Raw genomic sequence first — 23,587 nt, 5'->3', positions numbered from 1 at the left:
CTGCGACGCTGCGCGGAATTGCTTTTTTTTCTGATCCAGACAGATTTTTTCTCGATATGCTACAGTGGCGGCTACAGAGTTGAATAAAATTAGACTGTGTAGTTGGCTCAGAAATGCTTGATTGATGAAGCTGTGTGTGCTGTTCACCCTCTAACCTTTATCGATCAATTCGAAATGTTTTGTACTTAGTGTTGTATTCAATGGCGTTGGCTGGTCGGTTCTAATGTTTCATTACTAAGAAGCACTTCCTGGAGAATATAGACTTATTTTTAAGAGTTTGAAAACAGTTCCCTAACCCAGCTGCTTCACTGAGACTAAACATGCTAGTCCGGCACTGTCCGCTTTTTACTGAACTATTGAACTATTTTTCAAATAATAACTTGGAAAACAATACACTAAAATGCCCGTGTCTGAACCGTGCTCGTTATTTTGTTTTGAAGAATTTTTTTTCTCGTTTTTTGTTTTGAAGACCATAGTAGAAATGAAATTGAGTAACTCCGTCTGTATGCACAGATATGAAGTTTTTAACATATCTTTTTCCATTCTCGAATTAAATGGCCAGAGACAAATCTCATTACCCTGAGCAGAACGAGCAATGCTGGCACAGTTCACTCTGTTAACTTATGATAGCTGCTGATAAGAATTATATCGCTGACGGTGACTGAGTAAAATGCACGTGAAAGATTTTTCTTATATCGACATGTGAAAACATCAACTATATGTACTCATTCGACCTTGTATCGGCGACAGGCCTACGGCCTAATAAACGCTGAAACCGCTATTATTACCGCTATTATTATGTACGTTGCCGATGGTCATTGGTTGACGTTGATGTTTTTCGTTGTCAACGGTGAGACGCTCCTAATAAATCGTGTATTTTTTCGGGATTCAAAGTACTTCACTTGTACGTCGTAGGCATGCATCCTGCCTCTTCTGAACGCCTGTCGTGTCTACGTCGTTGGTGCGCTCTCTGCTCTTCTGAACGCCTCTNAACGCTACACCGAGCATATTACTGCGTGTACGATGATGGCGCTACACCGAGCATGTTACTGCGTGTACGATGATGGCGCTACACCGAGCATATTACTGCGTGTACGATGATGGCGCTACACCGAGCATATTACTGCGTGTACGATGATGGCGGCTCTCTATTAGTGTCCAGGGGCCATACTTTCAAAAAAAGTTAAGAGTTCGTAAGTTCATCAGCCAATCATTGACGGCCTTCCAAGCAAAATCCACCAATCATAAACAAGAAAATAGTGCGTAAGTACTTACGTTCACTTAGCGAGTTTTTAAAGTATAGCCCCAGATGTAGTAGTAGTAATAGTAGTCCAGATCGACTTACTTCCTTGAGGGCGACGATGTCGGCTGAGCGCAGCACGCGACGATCGCTGGGTTGGAACACGCCATCGTATTTCCTTCATCACTGCGAGCGAAAAGCAAAAAATGCGACTTTGCCTTTCGCGCGGTTCCCCGCTCCGGAATCTCGAGCGAGGAAAACAGAGAAGCGTTTCTGCCTTTCCATTCTGCGAGCACGTATATAAGGCGGGGAGTGACCAGCAGGTGTCAGTTGTTCCGTGACCTGCACCCGAGATACACGCAACATGGTGAGTCCTCTTATGTGGGCCAGCTAAGTGGATTAGCTACTGATGATGTTGATCAAGTTAACAGCGAGAACTATCAATGAAAAATAGCGAAGCGGGGGTGCGATGACAACCTAATTCCAAGATTTCAAGTGTGGTTGTTAGGGAAAACTTAAAACTAATCCAATAAATTAAACATCAGTCGAAACAATCAAACATAAATCCAATGAATCAAATATCGAAGACACGAACATATTTCTTATTTTCCTGCCGGAAATCATTGCTGCCCTTTCAAAATTCAGGGGCCGCCTAGGCTTCGGCCAAACAGTCACTACATTCGGCGCAAAGTTATTCTGGGTCTGCTTGGCCATCCGATCGAAATCAGTTTCTGGTCAGAATCTCTTATCCGACTTTATTTCTCCTGAATGTATCTGCCTGAGAGTATGACAAGGGTTGGCCGAGCCGAGTTATACCGAGCTAGCAAGCTGCCCAGTCGAGGCTGCTGTTGCAACCCTGGGCCTAAACTTTCAAAAAAAGTTAAGAGATCGTAAGTTCATCAGCCAATCATTGACGGCCTTTCAAGCCATACTTTCAAGAAAAGTTAAGAGATCGTAAGTTCATCAGCCAATCATTGACGGCCTTTCAAGCAAAATCCACCAATCATAGACAAGAAAATAGAGCGTAAGTACTTACGTTCAATTAGCGAGTTTTGAAAGTATGGCCCCATGAGCCGTAGCGGACATGGAGAAGCTGATTTACGTGCTCCTCGAGTCCTAGACGGCCCTAGTGCAGAGTCGCGCACGCCTGTAAATTTTGTTAGGGTAGATTTGTCATCGTCAAAACATGTATAATTTGCTTGAAAAATTCAAGGTCATTTATATTGAAATCAACGTTTGTAAATGCTATTGTTTATTGCGTCATTATAAAATTAACATATTGATGTATGGACGCTTCAAAATTTTTCGTTTTTAGGAAAAAAATTATGATTGCCAATGAATAATGGATATTAGAACGCAAGACTTTATTCGAATATTTAATGCACGTGCATTATTATCGTGTCAAATAATTAACAATTGAACAATATTTAAATGGCTGTTTCCTCGAATGATAATCATTTTTACACTCAAATTCTAAAATAATCACCAAGGTCCGTAATTCATTTCAAACACAATACAAAATAAATGCAGAATTACACGCGTCTTTTGGGTTAGAAATATTTTCGTTTAATTGTTCGTATTACCCAGAAGATATCAGTTATAATTAATAATACGAGTTTGAAGGCCTCACAAAAAATTGTAGTGTAGAACCAATGGCACGAAGCCATCGAAGCGAAGAGAGCGATCTTTCATTGCGATAAACGGGGCAGCCCGGCGCCTCCGTAGGACGCAGCGTTGATGCTACATTTGATGCTGGCGAGGGTGGAATTTGATGACAACGAGGGTGGAATTTGATGACAACGAGGGTGGAATTTGATGACAACGAGGGTGGAATTTGATGACAACGAGGGTGGAATTTGATGACAGCGAGGGTGGAATTTGATGACAACGAGAGTTCAATTTGATGACAACGAAGGTGGAATTGATGACAACGAGGGTATATAGAATTTGATGACAACGAGGGTGGAATTTGATGACAGCGAGGGTATATAGAATTTGATGACAACGGAAGTGGAATTTAATGACAGCGAGGGTATATAGAATTTGATGACAACGGAAATGGAATTGATAACACGAGTCTCTGTGAATGTTATGTCGCAGATCAGCATCGCTGATAAAGTATGCCGCTGATCGTGCGTAGGCCACGCCTCGACCTGAACGCGCAAACGACGTTTCGCCACAAAGACTTTTAGAGCTGAAATATACTCTATCATGCAATGATTACGAATAATTTTCCCATTAAAATCATAAAATTGTAAAAATTAATCATCATGCGTAAAAATCATCAAATTAATTAATCATCAAAAGAACTTTGATGATTATTAATCATCAAAATACATAAATTAATCGCTTTGAACTTTGAACTAATTTGCATTTTGATTCATCTTGTGCTCGTGATAAATCATCTGTTTTGTTGCTCAGTTACTGCGGGTGTGGACGTTAGCTGCGGTGGTGGCAAGTGTGGCGGTGGTGGCACAGCAGCCACAGCGGCAGGTGGCAGCTGCCACAGTCGATGGCAAGAGCGCCCTCCTGCAGCTGGCAGGCGCCGTGCCTGACCTGTCGTCTGCTCTTCAGAAGAGGAACGTCAAAGGTAACGTCGTTAATTATTGGCACAATTAAATTAATTTGAGTTCAATCAAAGTTCAGAGATTTATAATACATATAGTTCATCCTTCCTGTGGTGCTTGTAATGGCGTCAAGGATAACAGCGTTTGATATGCCCGTCATTAATTTATCAAGTGTAAAATTTATTCTTTCTGAACACGGTGACGGAGAAATGTGAGAACAAATTATTTATTAAGGTTATCCCCTCCTGTTCCGTTGTTTATGCAGTCTATAGTTTTCTGAAAATCTTCACCGTATAGGTTTCTTTGCTAGCGATGTATGCGATGCGAGATGAACGCAATGGATGAATGACATTGATCGTTCAATTAGTCTAACCCTCAGTCCTCTCACACCCAAGTCTTTGTTGCAGGAGATAACCAGGCTCTGGCCACCGGGTTTACGGGAGGCCACCACGGCCACCACCATCACGGCGGCCACCATCTCGGCCACGGCCACCACGGCCACGGCAAATTCTTCATGTGAGTACACGGCAAGCAAGCGAGCCATGCTTTGGTCGCAAGGAATTATTATCTCTTAATTAAATACACATAATACCCACGATCATCATAAAATGACCTAAAGTTTCCGCGTTGTGTAGGTTGCTCCTAGCAGTTTTTTTCGTTATGTAACACTGCCTTTTTTAGCGCATTTCCTTATTTATGGAAAAAATGCACTATTGTGCTCGCCATGTCCATCTGTCCGTCCGTCTGTCTGTCCGTCCGTGACTTCACGTTTTCGGCGACGAGAAAATGCGCTCTCTGTCACTCACTGCAGTGAGCACTGAGTTATATTTTTTTATATCATTGACCAGCCAGCAGGTTTTTTCGTTATGTAACACTGCTCTTTTTTTATATCATTAACCAACCATCAGGTTTTTTCGTTATGTAACACTACTCTTTTTTATATCATTGCCCAGCCATCATGTATTGTCGTCATGTAACATTATTGTGCCTCATTGAAAAGCCATTGCCAACTACCGACGCTCAACAATCTCTAATGCTGTATTAGCTCAAACATGGCTATGCTTGTTGCGCAGGTATGCTCACCAGCCGGAACACAAACATTACGAGTTTGGCTTCAAACGCGGCAACGACAAGCATGTGGTTGAGCGCTACGAGAAGGGAGGCCCACACCACAACTTCAAGTCCAAGGTGAGCGCCTTCTATTATGCCGACAATGCTTTCTTCTTTATTAAAATGAAAAAATATTCATTTTTCATTTTGGATCGTGATGATTTCTCGAGGCTAAATGATAAATTTACTTATCTACTCTAATGCTGAAATTGCTTTCTTCTTCACTAAAATGAAAGTCTTTATTTTTCATTTTGAATATTGATGATTTCTCGAGGATAAATGATAAATTTAGTTATCTACTCTAGTAATTACTACACAACAGCAAAGTATTCATTGATTAAATTTATCTTAAGCTTTAGATTTTGACGTAAACTTCCTCATTGGACTAACTGAGACCAAACAATCATGTATTCTTGCCATCGCTTGTATTTTATATGAGACACGAGCATCCAATGCAGTAATGATATTCTTACCTGCATTAATACTTCATTACGATTATACACCCGTTTGTTTATTTGTTCATATTACAGCAATACAAATCCTGAGCGAAAATAAAACCCAATTCTCCGGCAAGCTATGTATGAGACGCAGCAGATATTTCTGAACTGCTACTGAATAGATACTGACGATAATGTTATATGCTAGTTACATGTCATAGTGCTATATTAGTTACATGTCATAGTGCTATATTAGTTACATGTCATAGTGCTATATTAGTTACATGTCATAGTGCTATATTAGTTACATGCCATATAGTGCTATATTAGTTACATGCGATAGTGTTTATGCTAGTTACATGCAATAGTGCTAAACCAGTTACATGCCATAGCCTATGTAGTGCTATACTAGTGACATGCGATTTCTCTCTCTCAAGCAAGAGAGATTTTACTAGTTACGTACAGCAGTCACTAGTTACGAGCAGCAGTCACTAGTTACGAGCAGCAGTCACTAGTTACGTGCAGCAGTCACTAGTCACGAGCAGCAGTCACTAGTTACACCACATAAGTGATGTTGAACATATGAACGCCTTCAATAACAGACTAGACGAAGCTATGCAGGAGCATATGTTCAGTCTTAAAATGCCTAGCAAATTACGGACCCAGGGGCCATACTTTCAAAACTCGCTAAGTGAACGTAAGTACTTACGCTCTATTTTCTGGTCTATGATTGGTGAATTTTGCTTGCGTGGCCGTCAGTAATTGGCTGATGGACTTACGATCTCTTAACATTTTTTGAAAGTATGGGCCCAGGCAATAAGTCCAGCAGCTATCTCAATCAATAGTCAGTTATGGAAAGATCGGGTTCCAAAGGCCGGATCCCTTGTGAATCAAGTCACGAAAAGTACAAGAATCGGCAACAGGCCATGGGCCTATGTCTTCAACGCCGACACTTCTATTCTAAACAAAAGGCAAGAACAGCTTGAGAGCACCAACAGCAGCAGCGCTGTCGGTGAGATTACAACAGCGACGGCAGTACACTGCAAACAAAAGGAACATCCGGACCACGTGAGTCCCCCCCCTCCCCCCTGTAGCTCTGCTACTATAGCTCGAATACATTGAGAGTTAATTGTTATATAAAGAGATAATAACTATATGAAGAGATAATAAATATATGAAGAGATTATATATATATGAAAAGATAATCAGTATATAACGAGATAATAAATATATGAAGAGTTAACCATTATATAAAGAGATAAGCAATATATGAAGAGATAATTAGTATATAGAGAGATGACAATATATCAGGAGTTAATCATTATATAAAGAGATAATAAATTTATGTAGAGATAATCATTATATAAAGAGATAACCAATGTTTGAAGCGTTAAAGATTATATAAAGAGATGATAAATATATAAAAAGATTATTATTACACAGAGAGTTGACTAATAGATAATTTACTGAACAATAAATAAACTACAATACAAGATTGTTTGGTTACCAAACTATTGACTTTTTATATCTCTCGATCATTATCAGGTGACCTCGTGCATTTGAACTTCAGATCTTAACAAATTTTTATTTTCATAACAATTATGTCTGAAAAACGATAAAAATCAACCCCAAAAAATTTGTTTTTATTATTTCAGGATGGCGGCGGAGATGACGTAAGTTTTATTATAATATTAGTTACACATATTAATCATTCTGCTAATCATTTGTTCTGCTGGTCATTTACTTCGCTTTTCGTTTCTTACTTGGTCACTCGTTTAGCTGGCTCTCTTGGTGGCAGATAATTGAATTAATATTATTATTGATTCAAAATATCGACTATTCGTTCCAACAAAAATCCGCAAACTTTTAAAACTTTTTGAACTTTTTAAACTTTTAAAACTTTTGAACTTTTGAACTTTTTTTCCAAGTTCAACTCATTTGTAACTGGGTTATAAAGTAATAGCCTCTTCAAAATAAGTTCTAACGTTAGAACTAAAAACGATATTAACTTTAATATGATATTTTTAAAAAAGAATTCATCGGCAAAAATTCTGCTAAGATATGTCCCCATTTCAGCCATTTCGACCAGTGTGGCGATATAACACCACGTTAAACAATGTTTGAATTTCAACACATTTTCCAGTTTTGCAAACAACTCATGGAACATTTAACGGCTGCTGGCTTAAACACACCTTATCTTCATTTGACATCTTAGCTCTGAATATTTGTTTTATTTATAAATAAACATGTCTCTTTCTTAAACAATTAAAGATTTGTACTTCTCTGTATTTAAATTTAGGAACAAATCAGTATCTTAGAAAATCTTTCTAAAACTATGTCTTCAAAATAGTTATCATTACAACATGGGCCCTATTACTTTTCATTCGCACTGGTACGTTGTTTATAAACCTCTAACTAGCTGTCTTGCCTGCTAATTGCTGGTCTAGTTATATCAAAATAAATCCGCTTCTAGACGCACGTGCTCAGACTTAAAATCAAACCTTAAACAAGCCGAACTTGCAACCTATAATTCAACAACGTTAAATTTATGGTAATTAATTTGACCTAATATTGGGACTCATCTTTTTTATGTGGGAGTGCCTGCATAATAATGTGCGGACTCTCATGGCTCGAGAGTCCTAAATGGCTGGCAGTTTATGGCTGAGCGAACATATGGCTGAGCTACCATATGGCTGAGCTACCATATGGCTGAGCTACCATATGGCTGAGCTACCATATGGCTGAGCTACCATATGGCTGAGCTACCAAATGGCTGAGCTAACATATGGCTGAACTACCATATGGCTGAGCGACCATATGGTTGAGCTACCACATGGCTGAGCTACCATATGGCTGAGCTACCATATGGCTGAGCTACCATATGGCTGAGCCGCCATATGGCTGAGCCGCCATATGGCTGGGCTACCATATGGCTGAGTTACCATATGGCTGAGCTACCATGTGGCTGAGCTACCATATGGCTGAGCTACCATATGGCCGAGCTACCAAATGGCTGAGCTACCATATGGCTGAGCTACCATATGGCTGAGCTACCATATGGCTGAGCGACCATATGGCTGAGCTACCATATGGCTGAGCTTCCATATGGCTAAGCTACCACATGGCTGAGCTACCATATGGCTGAGCTACCATATGGCTGAGCTAACATATGGCTGAGCTACCATATTGCTGAGCTACCATATGGCTGAGATACCATATGGCTGAGCTACCATATGGCTGAGCTACCATATGGCTGAGCTACCATATGGCTGAGCTGAGCTAACATATGGCTGAGCTACCATCCCTCATGGTAGACAACATGCACATTGCACACTCCCGGGAGCACCGCACTCACTGTATTGCAGGGCGGCCATCATCACGATGGTGATGGTCATCATCACAGTAGCCATGGTCATCATCACAGTAGCAATGGTCACCATCATGATGACGACGGAGGGGAGGCAGGTCACCACGACGGTTCTCACCATCATCATAGTTCTGACGTCAGTTAATTCCAATAAATTAATAAAATTTATAATACACTCTTTGAATTCAGTACATGCGAACGTGCACAATTCCTTTAAAGACTCGCTTACTGTGGAGAACTTATTCATAATATTACTGGTGTTGGAAGACAAATGAGAGCGACAAATAGAAGCTCTCGATAAACTCGACGCTTTTACGACGGTCTCGACAAAGTTACATTCATCCAAGGACAATTTTAATTATAATGATTGACTTCAAATTTGGCTTCAATCAAAGGCATAATTTAAAGCGCTTATTGAAAATGATAACCTTCAGAAACTCAAGTGAAGAACCTTTATCTAACGAGCAACAAATTGGTTTAAATTACAAAATATCTTGTGAAATTATTCGAGTCACATGCCAACAAATGAGTTAATTTCAAATCACCGTTTGAAAACAACATGCCAACAAACTTGTTAACAAAACGGTGTGATAATGTACTTGAGAAATTCTAAAGGATGCTGGAGTTAAGCTACCCATCCCTATTTTCTTCCTCTTTTTAGGATGGCCACCACGGCTACAGTGAACCTGTCCCTGAGTTCGTTCAGCCCCAAGATTCCTACAAGTCCGACTCCTACCGACAGAGAAGGAAGAGCTCTGAGAAACCATCGAAAGATAATTTCTACAAGAAGCCCACAGGCATGGACAAGAAAGAATTTGTCGGACCCAAAGACCAGCAGTTGTTTGCTAATGCCCCAATGATGGACCTCGAGCCACAGACTGGCACTCAAGCATCCAACTCTGATCCCGACGCAGCGTTTAACGACATGCTTGGGTTCGACCCATTCACTCCTCCTGAGATTATGAAGGACCATTCTTCGGTGGGTGGGATTGAAAGCGATGGCACCTCCAATCAAGGATACCGGGCTCCCTCCACCACCATTAGTCCCCCCATGTCAAAACCCTACTTTAATAGAAGTATCCCTAAGAACCCCAAGAGCAAATACAGTCCCAAAGTCTCCGATAGCGCGAAAGCTCCATCCGAAGAAGTACCCAAACTGGCGTTTGACTTGGACAGCGGCAAAGTCTTCGACGAAAAGACTGGCAAGTGGTTCCGATTAGTCGCGGAATAAATCATTCAGAGTGAAAGGTTCGATTATTTCTTCCCTTCACGTGGATTTCAGCTCACACCTGAGGCCGTAAGTACCATTCGGTCTTCGGTTGCATCTTCGAGCACGTCTGAAGTTTCGTCCGCAAGGTCTTGTGAAGTCTTCATATTGGATCCTTTTGCACTCTGAGGCAGACGATGGACCGCTCCCAAAGGATCCTACTCAGAAACGCCAAGCTTTGTAAATAGCATCTACTTCTCTACACTCTTGTTCTACCGCTTGGTCTCAACCCTTTCCTCCGGCTAACAGCATTCGGCGGCTGTTACTTTTGAACTCGATAGATACGCGCGAGGTCATCTGTTTTTCTCGATATCTCTTCGAAATGAGCATTTTGTTACTGTTACACATGATATTGTTGTTGTTTTTGTTGTTATTGTGATGACGAGCGCATTAAAGACTCACCACAAGCCCGTGTTTTCATCTCCCATTAGAATCACTTTCTGCGACGTAGGGAACCTAACTACCCGGAACCAAACATTACCAACAAGAATTGGCTCAACAGAAATTCTGGAGTGAAATCCTTTTGCAGCCAAAAGTTTAGGGTAAAAAGAGGCGCATATCCCGTGATGGACAAATAACAAACAAAAACCTCACTTGCAATGTAATAGTGTCTAATAAAATTTTCAGATGGAATCGTGCAAGATTTTAACTTGCATAATTTTTAAAGTTAAATTTTCAATATTAACAATACGTCTTTGAAACGATGCCATTTAGGCTATATTGAAATTTTATATTTTTACAAAGCTAAAAAATATAAATGATTTCCGGGATGCATACGTTTGATACAGGTTTAGACTCAACATTTTTGACTCTCTAATGTGGTTGTAAAAGCTAGACATATATGGCTGTTGACGTGTAGAAAGTCGGATTTCGAAGCTTAAAATTAATGAATACTACTTAATTCTCCATTTGAACTTAAGGAGCACTGTCAGTGCAGCATAGCACTTCAGAGGTGAAGTAGTCTGCCCGAGGAGGTCACTAGGCGCGTTCAGACAGAGGTTCTATAGGAAACAATCATAGGAAATTCTATAGGAAACTTGAGCACATTACGGGAAAAGTAAACGCTAATTTTATTTAAATTCAAACTGGAAAAATCAAGGCACATCCTAACGCAAACATAATTACTGTTACAGAAGACAAGGACATGTAAATAGAGCAGGAACTACACATTTAATCTTTCTGAATCACTCTGAATTCTTAACCTTAGACTTTAATCAATCGCTTCGAAGTGCAATTTCTTCAATCGCTATTCAATACCCGAGACTTTATCGGAAGACGTTAAACTGCAGTACAAATCGTTGTAGCGGTGCGCTCGACCGCACGTCTTGAACGCACCAGCCTCAGGCCGTAGCGTCCCATTAAAACGTCCCGCGACAATAAGCCCTGGGGCCATCCTTTCAAAACTTGCTAAGTGAACGTAAGTACTTACGCTCTATTTTCTTGTCTATGATTGGTGGATTTTGCTTGAAAGGCCGTCAATGATTGGCTGATGAACTTACGATCTCTTAACTTTTTTTGAAAGTATAGGCCCTGGTCCCGACGTGTTTATAATTGATAGAATTAATGCAGCAACAAAATACGCTCTATCTGGAAACACTTTATAAGACCTCAAATTAAGCAATTATGACTCATATTTCGTAAATCAAATGCGCATCAAAAATTTCTTTCGAAGTTCGCCGTCGAAGCGACTATTTTAAAATTGATTGAGAATAACAACCTCAATTCTTCTAGCGAGCTCAACATATTCAGTAGAGATCATCACACCACTACATCATTATCACGTATAATATTTACCGGAAATTCCCAGCACATTCATGATTTTATTAACGGATTAGGCCATGAGATCGACATGCTATAGGAAGACAAGAGATCCTCTCGCGCTTGCCCTTCTTTTTAGAAGCCCTCGAGCTTACCCTAAGTAATCGAGCTGATGGAAGGTTGATGCAATTGAGAAAAATGAACAATTCAAATTTATTCAATAAGAATATTGACAACATTGCCATAATTAGGGAGCCTTCAAACATTGACAAGACTCTGGAAGTCTGGATTGTTCACTCGCACGAGAACACACAACATTCTTGTTACTCTCCAACGCAGGCATTACAGTGGAATTAAGGCAGACACATATCATCATTACATTACACTCCACGATGTACATGACATCTTATCTCATAAGCTCGCTTGCTTACATGTACCGTACGTAGCTACAGATACACAAAATAACACTCAATTCTGGCCCTTCAATATTTATTTGTTAGCTCCTCATCATTTATTAAACAAATTTATCTTTATTATTGAGAAGAAAATTTGATCAAGCTCTTATACTGACACTCGGATATGAAAATAGTGTGTCGTCCACTGCAAGGAGGCACATTTTGGTCGTCTGATTTTCTAGGATAAATAAAGAACCACCGCGCGGAGACGGATGCCTTCGAGAGGCCAGAGAGCTGAAGTTCATACGCGAGAAGCAGCAACGCCACCTCGCTAAAGGTGCTTGTACACGGGGACAGTACTGGCGGCCAGTAGATCAGAAAAGTGCCAAATGTCTGCCACTTGGTGTCTTTCACGCCAGTAGGTAAGCTTAGGGTACGCACACAGTGGAAGCAGGTTTGCCCGCGCGGGCAACCTGCTCCGACCTGCCACAAGAATGAACATAGGATAATAATGTAAGTGTTCACAGTGAAAACCTGTACGAATAGGCTTCTGTATGCTATGGTTTCAACCTGCCACAAGAATGAACATAGGATAATAATGTAAGTGTTCACAGTGAAAACCTGTACGAATAGGCTTCTGTATTCTATGGTTTCAGGCGCCAGCCTGAGCAGTTTCACTGTGTGCGTACCCTTAGACACGAGGCAAGTTTAAGGGGCCGCCGTGCCGGTATCTAGTCGTTACCGGCACGGCGGCACCTTAAACTTGCCTCGTGTCTAAGCTTACTAGCGGGATAGACAACAAGCGGCAGACATTTGGCATTTTTAGCGCATTTTCTCATTTATGGAAAAAATGCACTATTGTGCTCGCCATGTCCGTCTGTCTGTCTGTCCGTCCGTGACCTCAAGTTTTCGTCGACGAGAAAATGCGCTCTCTGTCACTCACTGCAGTGAGTACCGAGTTATATTTCTCTGATCTACTAGCCGCCAGTACTGTCCCCGTGTACAAGCACCTTAAGGAAGAAGTATTAATGTAGAGCAGGAACCACAGATAGATAAGCAGGAGTGACAGATACGAGACAATCGTACAATAGGTAGGATAGGTAGTACAAGAGTAAGAGTAAGACAGAGAAGGCAAGTACAAGGAATTATTCTTACTTAACCTCGCGATTGAGAAGCTGAGGTCACCTCGTTGGGCACTCATTGGGTCAAGTTGTGCTACTTCTCTGGTCTCTGGCTAGGGGCTTTCACAGGAACGATTCGTCATTAAATTCTTTAAATAATTATTCTCAATTTATCGATGACAAACTATTTAAAAACGTACAACTTGAAATATCAAGTTGAGCAATGACTTTGTATTGTGAGTTCCGCTAAATGTTATCTCGCCTCACTGTTAATTGCTACTTAATTAGGATTAATGAGGAGGGTATGATGGTCACCTCCCTGCAAAACAACGCTCCATAAAGAATTAATTACGACGGTAATTACAAAAATTATCGCGACAACGAGGAAACAAATTCTGGTAAAAGCAAAACTTAAAGATTATTAATTTAATTAATTTTTAAACGCAAAACTTAGAGATTATTAATTTATTAAGTTTTAATTTAAATTAGCTAAGAACAGATCAATTCACAGATAAACCTTTATTGACCTTTAATGAGGCGCACTAACTTGATGGATCAAACTAAACTCACAAACATAAATTTAAAAGCAAAGAATAGTCCACAAAAATTCATATCTTTATAGAAAACGCTAAAGGTTTTCTATAAAGATATGAATTTTTGTGGACTATTCTTTGCTTTTAAATTTTTAGTCAACTTGCGATTTAAGCAAATAAGTGACATTAATACAAACATAAACGTCATACATAACAATGGGTCAGCTTCCCAGAAACATTATAGAGAAGTCGGAAAATTTTAATCAAATCAACCATAAAAATATGAATGGCCGACAGTAATACGAGGTTAGCTTCACGAAACTAATACGAATTTAGCTTTCATGAAACTAAGCGGTAGCAATTCAATAAAAATTGGGCGACAGAAGAAAAAAATCATGGAAATTCACACGAATTAATTGACACAGATTGTAATTAAATAACACGGGAATAACGTATCGTAACAAGCAAAGTACATCAATTATTTATAAACAGATAACTTAGGAACTGACACACCATCCACGACATTACAGTAAATTTAATCATCGACGCATCACACTAGCAACGTCTTCTAATGATAACCTTTAAATAAATTGACTTTCTGATATATTGCCTTCGTAATTTATTGTTAAAGTGGAAAAGAAAAACTTACGGTACTGCAGAAACGTTTTCTAATGATAACCTTTAAATAAATTAACTTTCTGATATATTGTCTTTGTAATTTATTGTTGAAGAACAATAACTTACTGCAGAAATTCAAAAGAAAAGAAACACTTACTGCAGAAATTCAAAGTGAATGATGCCGGGACAATATTACACTTATTGTGAGATTCTCTTCAGTTGGCACCTCCAGCGCTGCTGAGTACCGCAATAATGGCAGGAATTAAGTAAGTTTCCCTTCATAGAAGCGCATTCAAATGAAAGAAAAATTACAGATAACTTATCGGACGATAATTTCAAACGATAACAAGACCTTCAATGAAGGCAAAGTGCCACAATGAAAATTTATTTAATAACATAAAAAAGCACGCAAAATTTTGTGAGACATCAATTCAGTTTTAAACATGAATTACATAAGCAACAAAAGCCTAAATGTTCAACACCACACAGAACTTGACGTCTAATTTGTTAACAATTGAGGCTGTCAACATCGTTACGTCATGTCCAGGCAGTGGTAGCGTCATGTCCATGCAGTGGTAGCGTCATGTCCATGCAGTGGTAGTGCCATCAACATCGTCCGTCATGTCCATGCAGTGGTAGTGCCATCAACATCGTCCGTCATGTCCATGCAGTGGTAGCGTAAATACTCGAAAAGATGCAAGACGGCATTTAAATATTTTAAACTTCTAGTTTTAGAAGACGAAATAAGAAAGAAATACAGCATTTGAAAGAATAAAAAATGTTAAACACATGGCATTCTAACACAAGAAATAGCAAGAAAATCGATCCAAAATGCGTGGATCACAAAATACATATCTACAAATACTTAGCACAATTGATAACAAATTTTCATAAAAAATTGTAAATACAAAAGCGAAGCATGTTTCAGAAAATTGTCCTAAAATAATAAGCAATGCCGGTTATCTCTTGCTTTTCATCATTTTCTTCTTCAATAACATCTTTCTTTTCTTCTCAGCTTCTTCTTGTTTCATGTCCTCGAGATCCTCGAGCAAGCCAATCTTGGCCGACCTCATCTCCTCCTTCTCTACCTGGCTGAAGCCCACCTCCATGTCGTCCACGTCGTCCGGCTCGTCCCTGTCACACCATTTACATGAGTCATATGATATATAAATGATAACTTTGCTACAGTTTGTTCTCTGAACCAATCTCATAAGCTGGCCTAAATAACGGAAGGTTAAACAAGTCAAAATTATATATATATAATAGTAATAATAAAGTACCTAGATGCCTACAATGTGGCAATTTGCTTTCGAAACTAACTTTTCATTATGGCCACAGTAAAACAATTATGCTTTAGATATGAGAGATAAAAACCAAAGGCAAGATTAGTTTATCTTATGTAACATTGACTACAATGAACAGAAACATCGTCAGTAAATTTAACTTGAGACAGCAATTCAGATGAAGCCACATTATGATTTATAGACACAAAATTGACAACTATGCTTTAGCTTCGAAAGTATATTTACCAAAAAGCAGAAAGGAGTATACCTACCTACGGCTGAGCATTAATTTAAAATTCTACTGATTTCTAAGATACCATAACGCAAACTTGAAGACAAAACCCTGAACACACCAATTGTAGTTAAGGAAAATGGTACTCACTTGAACTTAGAGCGATCATATCTAAACATCTTGCTGATCTCGCTGGAGTAGTCAAGCTCGGGCTCGCCGTCGTCAATGAAGTCGTCCATCTCACTGTCATACTCGCTGTCCTCGTCTTCGCTGTCCACGCGGCCATAGCGTCCTCCACTGGGCTTCTTGAGAGGCTTCATGTCTGCAGGAGGGAACTGCCGCGACTTGTTTGGCATTGCGGGGCGAGACAAGCCGCTAGACGTCGGCTGTACGGGCGGTCGCGATAATGAATTGGACTTTGTTGGAGGAAGGTTTTTGCCGCTGGAGGACCCGCTTGGCGGTCTGGCTTTAGAGTCTGGGGTTTTGTACTTGCTAGAAGAAGGACCGTTCATTTTATCTCTACTCACATCCGGGACTTTGCTTCTATGATCAACGAACTTGGCTTTGGGATCAGGGAGTTTGGAGGGCTTGACGTCAGGGGGTTTGTGCGTGAGAGGTTTCAAGTTTTTAGTTTCAGGCACCTTGGTGGAGGAACTCAATTCATTGTTGCTTTTGAACGTGGAAGTCGAAGAAGAAACGGAAGGCTTTGTAGCCCCAGGAATAGCAAAATATTTGGAGCGATCTCTAACCTTCACCTCAGGCTTGGGCTCAACCTTCTTGTTATTTTTATCAATCTCTTTCTTAGGTAAAGATTTGGCATCTTTATCATTGGTTTCCTTGTCATTTTTCATATTTTCCTCCGTCTTTGAAGAGTTTGCTTCATTTTTGTTCTTCCTGCGCTCTTCAATTTCTCTGAGCTTTTCAATGGGCAGGTTTGGTAGCTTACCAAGTCTGCGCAGTTTTCTAAGTCTATCGTCCTCCTGCTGCGCCTTCTCCTGAGCCGTGAGGGGGCGCTCACTTAGTTTCTTCTTAACCAGGGCCTCTCGTTCCTTGAGTTCTTCTTTGGCCAAGTCTTCCCCCTTCTTGGTTCCCGTGTCCTTCAGTTTAGTGGCCGCCAGCTTCATAAGCTCAGCAAAGCCAAGTGCCGGCGGCTGATTAGCTGCAAGTTTCCTTTTCTTGCGTTTCTCTTCTCGTTCATTCTCCTTATCCACTCTCTCTTTCTCCTCGCGTTTCTTCTTCTCGTAATCATACTTGAAGTTCTCATTGTCCTTGGTTTGGTAGTTGGTGAGATTCAAGTTGACGGGCAATTTGTGCTCGGTCTTGTCCTTCTTGTCCTGGGAGCCGCCCGCCTGTTTGTCGTACGGGTCGCCGTCGTTGATGAAATCGTCTGCGTCTGGCGCGTTTTTACGCTTGCGCTTCCGAGGGCCTTGCTCGTCCTCCTCCTGCTTCTTCAATGAGCTCATGACGCGACTCTGGCAACAAAACATCTCATGTAGGCTTATGTAATTATGACCACGATCACTGAAAGACAATTAAGATTGTTAAAAAGTAATAAATCTGGAAGACCATGTGCTTGGGTCTTCCCTCTTCTGCAACGATCTCATGACGCGCCAAAACAACGCTCAGGCAAGATCATGCTGCAGTAATGTTGATGGCCATGCCAAAGATATGAGCAATAAACATATTTTAGATCTGGAACATATCCCAAGTGTATCAGAGCTATAATAAAACATCCTAACAATACCTGAAACAAAGAAATTCTTAACAAACGGTGAACCAGCGATATTTACCTACACTAATGAGTTACGTATAGACAACTTGACCAAAGTGTAACCCATACTAACGGCACCTAAACAAGAGTGTAACCCGTACCAATGATATCTAGACAGAACACTGATAAGGCTCTTCAATCTTTATGAAATAGATGACAATCAAGCACACGTCAAGTTTCTCTTCAATCAAAAAATGTTGAAAGCAAGTTTTGTGGTTATGAAGACAATCTTAAACTTCGATATACATCCTCAACATTAAAAGTGACATTGATACACAATAAATCGACTCTACTTAACTGGCGTTTTCATAGGAACTTATTCTACTGGAAGAAGTGTAGACTAGAGTGCAATTTACCTTTACATCAGCAATGTTGTCAGCCTTAACTTTCTTGAATTTGAGGCGTTCATCCTCAGGCATTTCACTGTACTGGGTGGTGAGCTTGTCAAAAATCTGCTGACTCATCGTGGACTCGTAGCCGTAGTCATCCTCATCGCATTGCTGCTCGCCTCGAGCTGTGGTCAAGTCCTGCAACGAGTCTTGCTAAATACGAGGTTGGGAAAAATTTCCTTCACATCTAATTAAACAATTAAACAGTAAAAAAATATAACTCAGTACTCACTGCTTTGAGTGACATAAAGCGCATTTTCTCGTCGACAAAAGCGTGAAGTCACAGACAGACGGACGGATGGACATGACGAGCACAATAGGGCATTTTTTCCATAAATGAGAAAAGGTGCTAGAAAGGCATGCTTGGTGCTATGAAGCGAGAAAGCATAGCCAAAGAGACTGTGACTTTAATTGTCTGTCTGGATAATGGATTTGAAGCCCTCAATGAGAGAGCATCACTGCAATGCCTGTTACTTACTTTAGCCTCTTCAAGAACTGACTTATTGAAGCCCTTGGTTCGAGTGATCATGGCTTTGACACGCTTGTTTGCCTTCTTGTCAAGTGACCGCAGCTCCAGTAACTTCTGCAAAAGGTATAAATTTTAATAAAATGTACCTGGGCCACCAAGAACACTTTCCACACCAGCAACCAAGTGCTTGAATCAGGTGTGAAAACTGATGATTAAAATTCAACTAAAATATATATGAACTTTTATAATGAATACACACATAACACAAAGCTATTCAGTGGTTAGAGTTAAAAATATTATAGTATTGAGTTTAATAATAAGGTAAGACTCTTAAATTTTTTCATTTATATTACAATGCCTGAAAGTAAATATTACACAAGATTTCTCTTTCACCTACAAATATTCAGAAACATTAGCCCACTTCTCTGTTTTTCCTGAACTCTTCAGCCTCTTGCTGCTCTGCCTTCCTCTTCTTCTCGAGGACAGCTTGGACAGCATCCTTGCAGGGCAGTGAGCGCACCTCCTTCCGGCATGAGGTGCTGGCTCTTGACTGTAATACAATTCATCATCAAGTTTATGCTAACAAACATTGAATGTTAACAAATATTCAACATTTAATTAACAATTACTAAATAGTTTATATACCAGCATGTGGCCCCTAACAATACAATTAGAAATCCCGGTTCAATTTAGTAAAGATACATATGTAGTAAGCTATGAAAAAAGAGAATTTCTAATTCTCTCACTTCTTTAACGATAATACTAATACAACTCACCAAGTTTAAGGAAAGATATTTGGCATGAACCAACCATCCAAAACATTTAGTTAAACAATTCAAAAAGAAAAAGTGCATGAAGTGCAGGTTTCTCAACTGGGACATCACATGAAGCTATAAATAATGATGTAATACATAAATTTCCTAAAATAAGGAAACGTGTTAATTATTCACAATAAAACTCACCGTTGGGGTTGGTTTTGTTTTGTTCAAACTGGAGATTTCATTAAGGTAAGAGAAATCCAAGCCTGCTTCATCTTCACTGGCCAACATTTTTCAATGATTTACTCAAAATGTGTACCATCAAAAATTAAAGAAATTCACATTTATAATAATCACAATTTCCCATAAGGGGAAGATGGTTCTTCACAAAATATGCCTGGAAAAATGTTTCACTTCAATTTTTTAGCATATTTTATTTCAACAAACTCCATTAGCCACTTCACATATGGTTAATAAGATGGCATTTTTTTCTGGCCAGTGGTGGCTATTCAATACAGACAGCAGCACTAAATACTATAAAGGTCAAAGTTGGATACTGGTTGATGAGGATAATGGAAACCAGTCAATACAGAGCTAATTACTATTCACTTGATAATTATTGGACATGCTATTACACATTGACAGCAATCTGAATTTCAGAATCTGGTGTAAAAATACCAACATTTCAACAGAAATGGTCATATTTCACAGATTGGCACAATTGGCAATGCTCTGGTCTTGATCTATTCTAACTAACAAGCAGAAGCAGGACATATCTGCTGCATTCAGAGCAAATTTTCTTGTTTATTTAACAATTTTTTGCCGAAGCTGGAAAACTGTCAAGAAGATATTTTCAATTGAATGAGCTAAAATCAACAGTGCCTGTGCAAAATGATTGCCAGGGACATCAACTGCTAATCAAACAAATAATAAATGTAATGTTGAACTAAATCACAGACTTAAAAATGAACTGTTTTTATAAATGTCTCATTTGCCCAGATTTTTCTTTTTAAATTACCCTACCCACAAAGGTTTTATTAAAAAACCCAGGCAAAATGGTTAAAATGTTATTAGTTTTTTACTAAATTTCACTTATATATCTGGCTATACTTGCAGCTAACTATCAAAAAAATTAATATTATTATTATTATTATTATTATTATAAGGTAACTATCAAAAAATTATATTATTATTATTGTAAATACCTAGTTGCAAAATAATGAGTTGGTAACTACGAAGTCAAAGAATTGTCTGAATTTGAAGCTTTTGAGAACATAAATGAACCTCTCAACAGGTAAAACAGATGTGCAAACATTATACAGCAAAAGTTGGTTCAAGAATATTAAGAGCATTTCAAGAAATGTTGAAATTCATAAGGAGTAGTAAATTAAAAGCTGAGATTTCAGAAGAGCCTAATGAAATTAATGCAAATGAAACCACATAACATGTTCAAAGTGAAATAACTGGCACAAACTTGTCACTTGAAAGTTTCAGCACATTACAATTCAGATCAATGAATTCCTTAGCATTAGCGACCTTATTCCTTGTAAGAAAAGTTCAAATACACTCATTCAAATACAAAAAGTTCAAATACTCATTCTTCAGGTGGGAAATGTGTGCCAGAAAAATTAGATTATCTGTAAGTTAGAAGTAATATTCACTAGACGAGGTATAGATTGATGGAAAAGTACTAGACTGAGTCAGCATGGACAATATCATGCAACAGATCATGCAATCAAAACACAGTAGATGGTGGAGGCGGTGATTCTTTAAAGGGACCTTAGTAAAGCCCCAAGTACCATAGCTGACAAGTAGGCTGCAATAGTGCAATGCAACTTGCATTAGAGTTACAATGACATAACAGTCAACATTTTAGCCTCATACAGCTAATATAACTAGCGTAATACCACCCCGTATCAAGATAAGTTCTCTACACAGATGGTGTTTTACTTAAATGTCACACACTTAGTCCATGAACCCATGTCCTCAGGTTCAGGTAGAAATACATAATGGTGCTGGTGCTGCTTCATGGTGCTGCCTGACATCAGCTTTGGAGTATATATCAAAAAGAATCCCCAAAACCCTCTGCACAGGGACATTCTCAATGGCTTGTTTTGCAATAATGTTGTTGTTAGTTGCCCAGGCCTGCTACCTGGTGGCGCCTCAGAAAGGCAGCAGCTCCGGAGGAGGAGGGAGAAGTGGATCTACTCCAAGGATGTTGAAGAAGGACGAGAGTGAAGAGAAGAATGCTGCAGTCAGTCCAGGGTTTGCACAGAGGTCCAGTGGGTATAGTGAGGTGGGATGCAATGGGCAGTTAAAGAAGTGATGGGTAGTGTGTTCTATTAGGCTGAACTCAGGTTGGAGAGGGCTATTTGCTGCTCCAATGCAGACAAGGTACAAGTTGAGTTGTGATGAGTAGCTGTACCAGAGCTGGGAGAGGGCACTTCTGTACTCTCTGGGGAGATTGCTTGCTGGATGAGATGGAAAGAGACAGGGATCAGCAACACCTTCCTGGGAGCTAGCGGCTAAAGTCAGGTAGGAGACAACAGAGTTGCGTAGGGTGCAGAGGGCAATGGAGTAGGAGACAGGGAGAGGGACCCCTTCTCCAGCCAATGAGAGACTGAAGGCAGGAAGAAGGTTTGAAGCATGTGTTTTGTGGAACGGGACCCCAATGTCTGGGCGATAATAGAGTGGTTGGGATCACCCTCACTTCCACAGGTCATATAAATGTCTCAGCTGCTTTTTCACCTGGTAACAAACGCATCTGCAGGAGGTATCTACAGGAAAATTGCGATTGGGAGAATAAAGGATTGAGCTGTTGCTGTAGATATCTGCACCTCAAGATTTCTCACAAATTTTCACCATTTGGAAGAAAAAATACATAAAGGTATGGGAAATACTGCCATATCTTCACCCATTGTTGTGCTGGAATACTATAAAAAATATAGCTTGCAAACAAGATAACTGTCAGTTTCATCACCTAAGACTCAGCCTGCAGGTGGGAGCTAGGAAGTGATGTTGAAGGGAGATGGGACTCAGAAACTTCATCCTTGGAAGTCAGAACACCAGATAGATTCTACTTGCAAACTCGAAACTTCAGAAAGAATGAATCTGTTGAAAAAAAACTCTGTTTTGGGAAGGGTACATTTATCATACCGGTACTCAGAGGCAGGCATGGAATATATCTACCGTAAAATGGGGTAACTTAGACCGGCGGGGTAACTTAGACCACTTTTCGTTTTCTTTACAAAAACCCCCACAACTCAGAAACTATTTGACATAGAAAAATTTTGTCAATGGGCATTAAAGGCCTAATACTGAGGCTACATAATACAATAGAAAGATTTAAAAAGTTTGCATATCTAATAGGTTGAAAAATTAAAAATGTGACCCACGAAAAAAAGCTATTATTTAAAGCCTGTCAGAGGACCCCCTCCAATTTTTTTATTTTTTGGTTAAATAACTCCAGGTTTTGATGCATTTTAGTAGAACTCTTCTAGTTACATATGCAAATGACAAATTTTAGGAAAGTGTCATAGTTTGCAAATGGGGGGCGCTGCCCCCAAATGGGGTAACTTAGACCACCTAATATCAGCCCTGACGGGGTAACATAGACATATGAGAGGCAGGAGCCAGCAATTTATGGTGAGTGAAGCTAGAGTATAGACCTGTATTTTGCATGTTTCAATTCAAGTTTAATTTAGCTAGTAAGAAAATGGCATCATTTATAAGAAAAAAAGTGGTCTAAGTTACCCCATTTTACGGTACTTGGCAAGCTTTGACTGGATTTTTTGAGCCGTGAATTCCATATTTCGGCCATGAAAAGCAATTTACAAGCCGCAAACTTATTTACAAAGTTGCATGCACGCGTTACTCCAAATATCTAATTTTATCCTAAAAACAGTCCGATTGTACAGCAACACTAACATTTGTCTTCACCTAAGTGGCAACTAAACATTTGTCATTTGTAAACTGTCAGAGTCTGACTGCTCTGACGTGACCACAACCACGCAATCTTCAAGGAAACATTTTGGGTTGACTTGTAGTTATTACGTTCTGCAGGATATTTTAGTAGGAGCTTTGAAGTAATGTGGATTGTGGAAGTTGAAAATTTCATTAAACAACATATTTGCAAAGTGCAAATCCCGATTTTTACAATCAAACAAAAATACATGACAATAGAGCTGCAACTGCAAGATTTCATACCTGCTGAAATTATATGATATTAGAGCTGCGACATTCCAGAAAAAAGTATGACTTTTTCCAACCTGA

General features: G+C 39.5%; 2 protein-coding genes across 2 annotated transcripts; one reads left to right on the top strand and one right to left on the bottom strand.

Annotated features, from left to right (window-relative positions):
• The first annotated feature begins 1,578 nt into the window (after window positions 1-1,578).
• LOC108671150 (filaggrin-2) lies at window positions 1,579-10,395 on the top strand. The gene is made up of 7 exons (XM_018158636.2): window positions 1,579-1,607; window positions 3,662-3,830; window positions 4,215-4,323; window positions 4,881-4,995; window positions 7,010-7,027; window positions 8,720-8,857; window positions 9,383-10,395. The coding sequence occupies exons 1-7, from the start codon at window positions 1,605-1,607 to the stop codon at window positions 9,950-9,952; spliced, it is 1,122 nt and encodes a 373-aa protein (XP_018014125.1). The 5' UTR covers window positions 1,579-1,604; the 3' UTR covers window positions 9,953-10,395.
• Window positions 10,396-15,252: 4,857 nt separating this feature from the next.
• LOC108671100 (protein SPT2 homolog) lies at window positions 15,253-19,714 on the bottom strand. Its single transcript, XM_018158583.2, has 6 exons — window positions 19,520-19,714; window positions 18,979-19,107; window positions 18,567-18,671; window positions 18,056-18,226; window positions 16,079-17,400; window positions 15,253-15,547 (listed from the first exon to the last, which is right to left on the bottom strand). Exons 1-6 carry the CDS (start codon window positions 19,604-19,606, stop codon window positions 15,373-15,375), a joined length of 1,989 nt encoding a protein of 662 aa, XP_018014072.1. The 5' UTR covers window positions 19,607-19,714; the 3' UTR covers window positions 15,253-15,372.
• Window positions 19,715-23,587: the final 3,873 nt, after the last annotated feature.

This window comes from Hyalella azteca, unplaced genomic scaffold (assembly GCF_000764305.2).
Source record: "Hyalella azteca isolate HAZT.00-mixed unplaced genomic scaffold, Hazt_2.0.2 contig10672, whole genome shotgun sequence".
In the NCBI taxonomy this organism is placed as follows: Eukaryota; Metazoa; Arthropoda; class Malacostraca; order Amphipoda; family Hyalellidae; genus Hyalella; species Hyalella azteca.
This window is presented reverse-complemented; position numbering and strand designations above follow the sequence as displayed.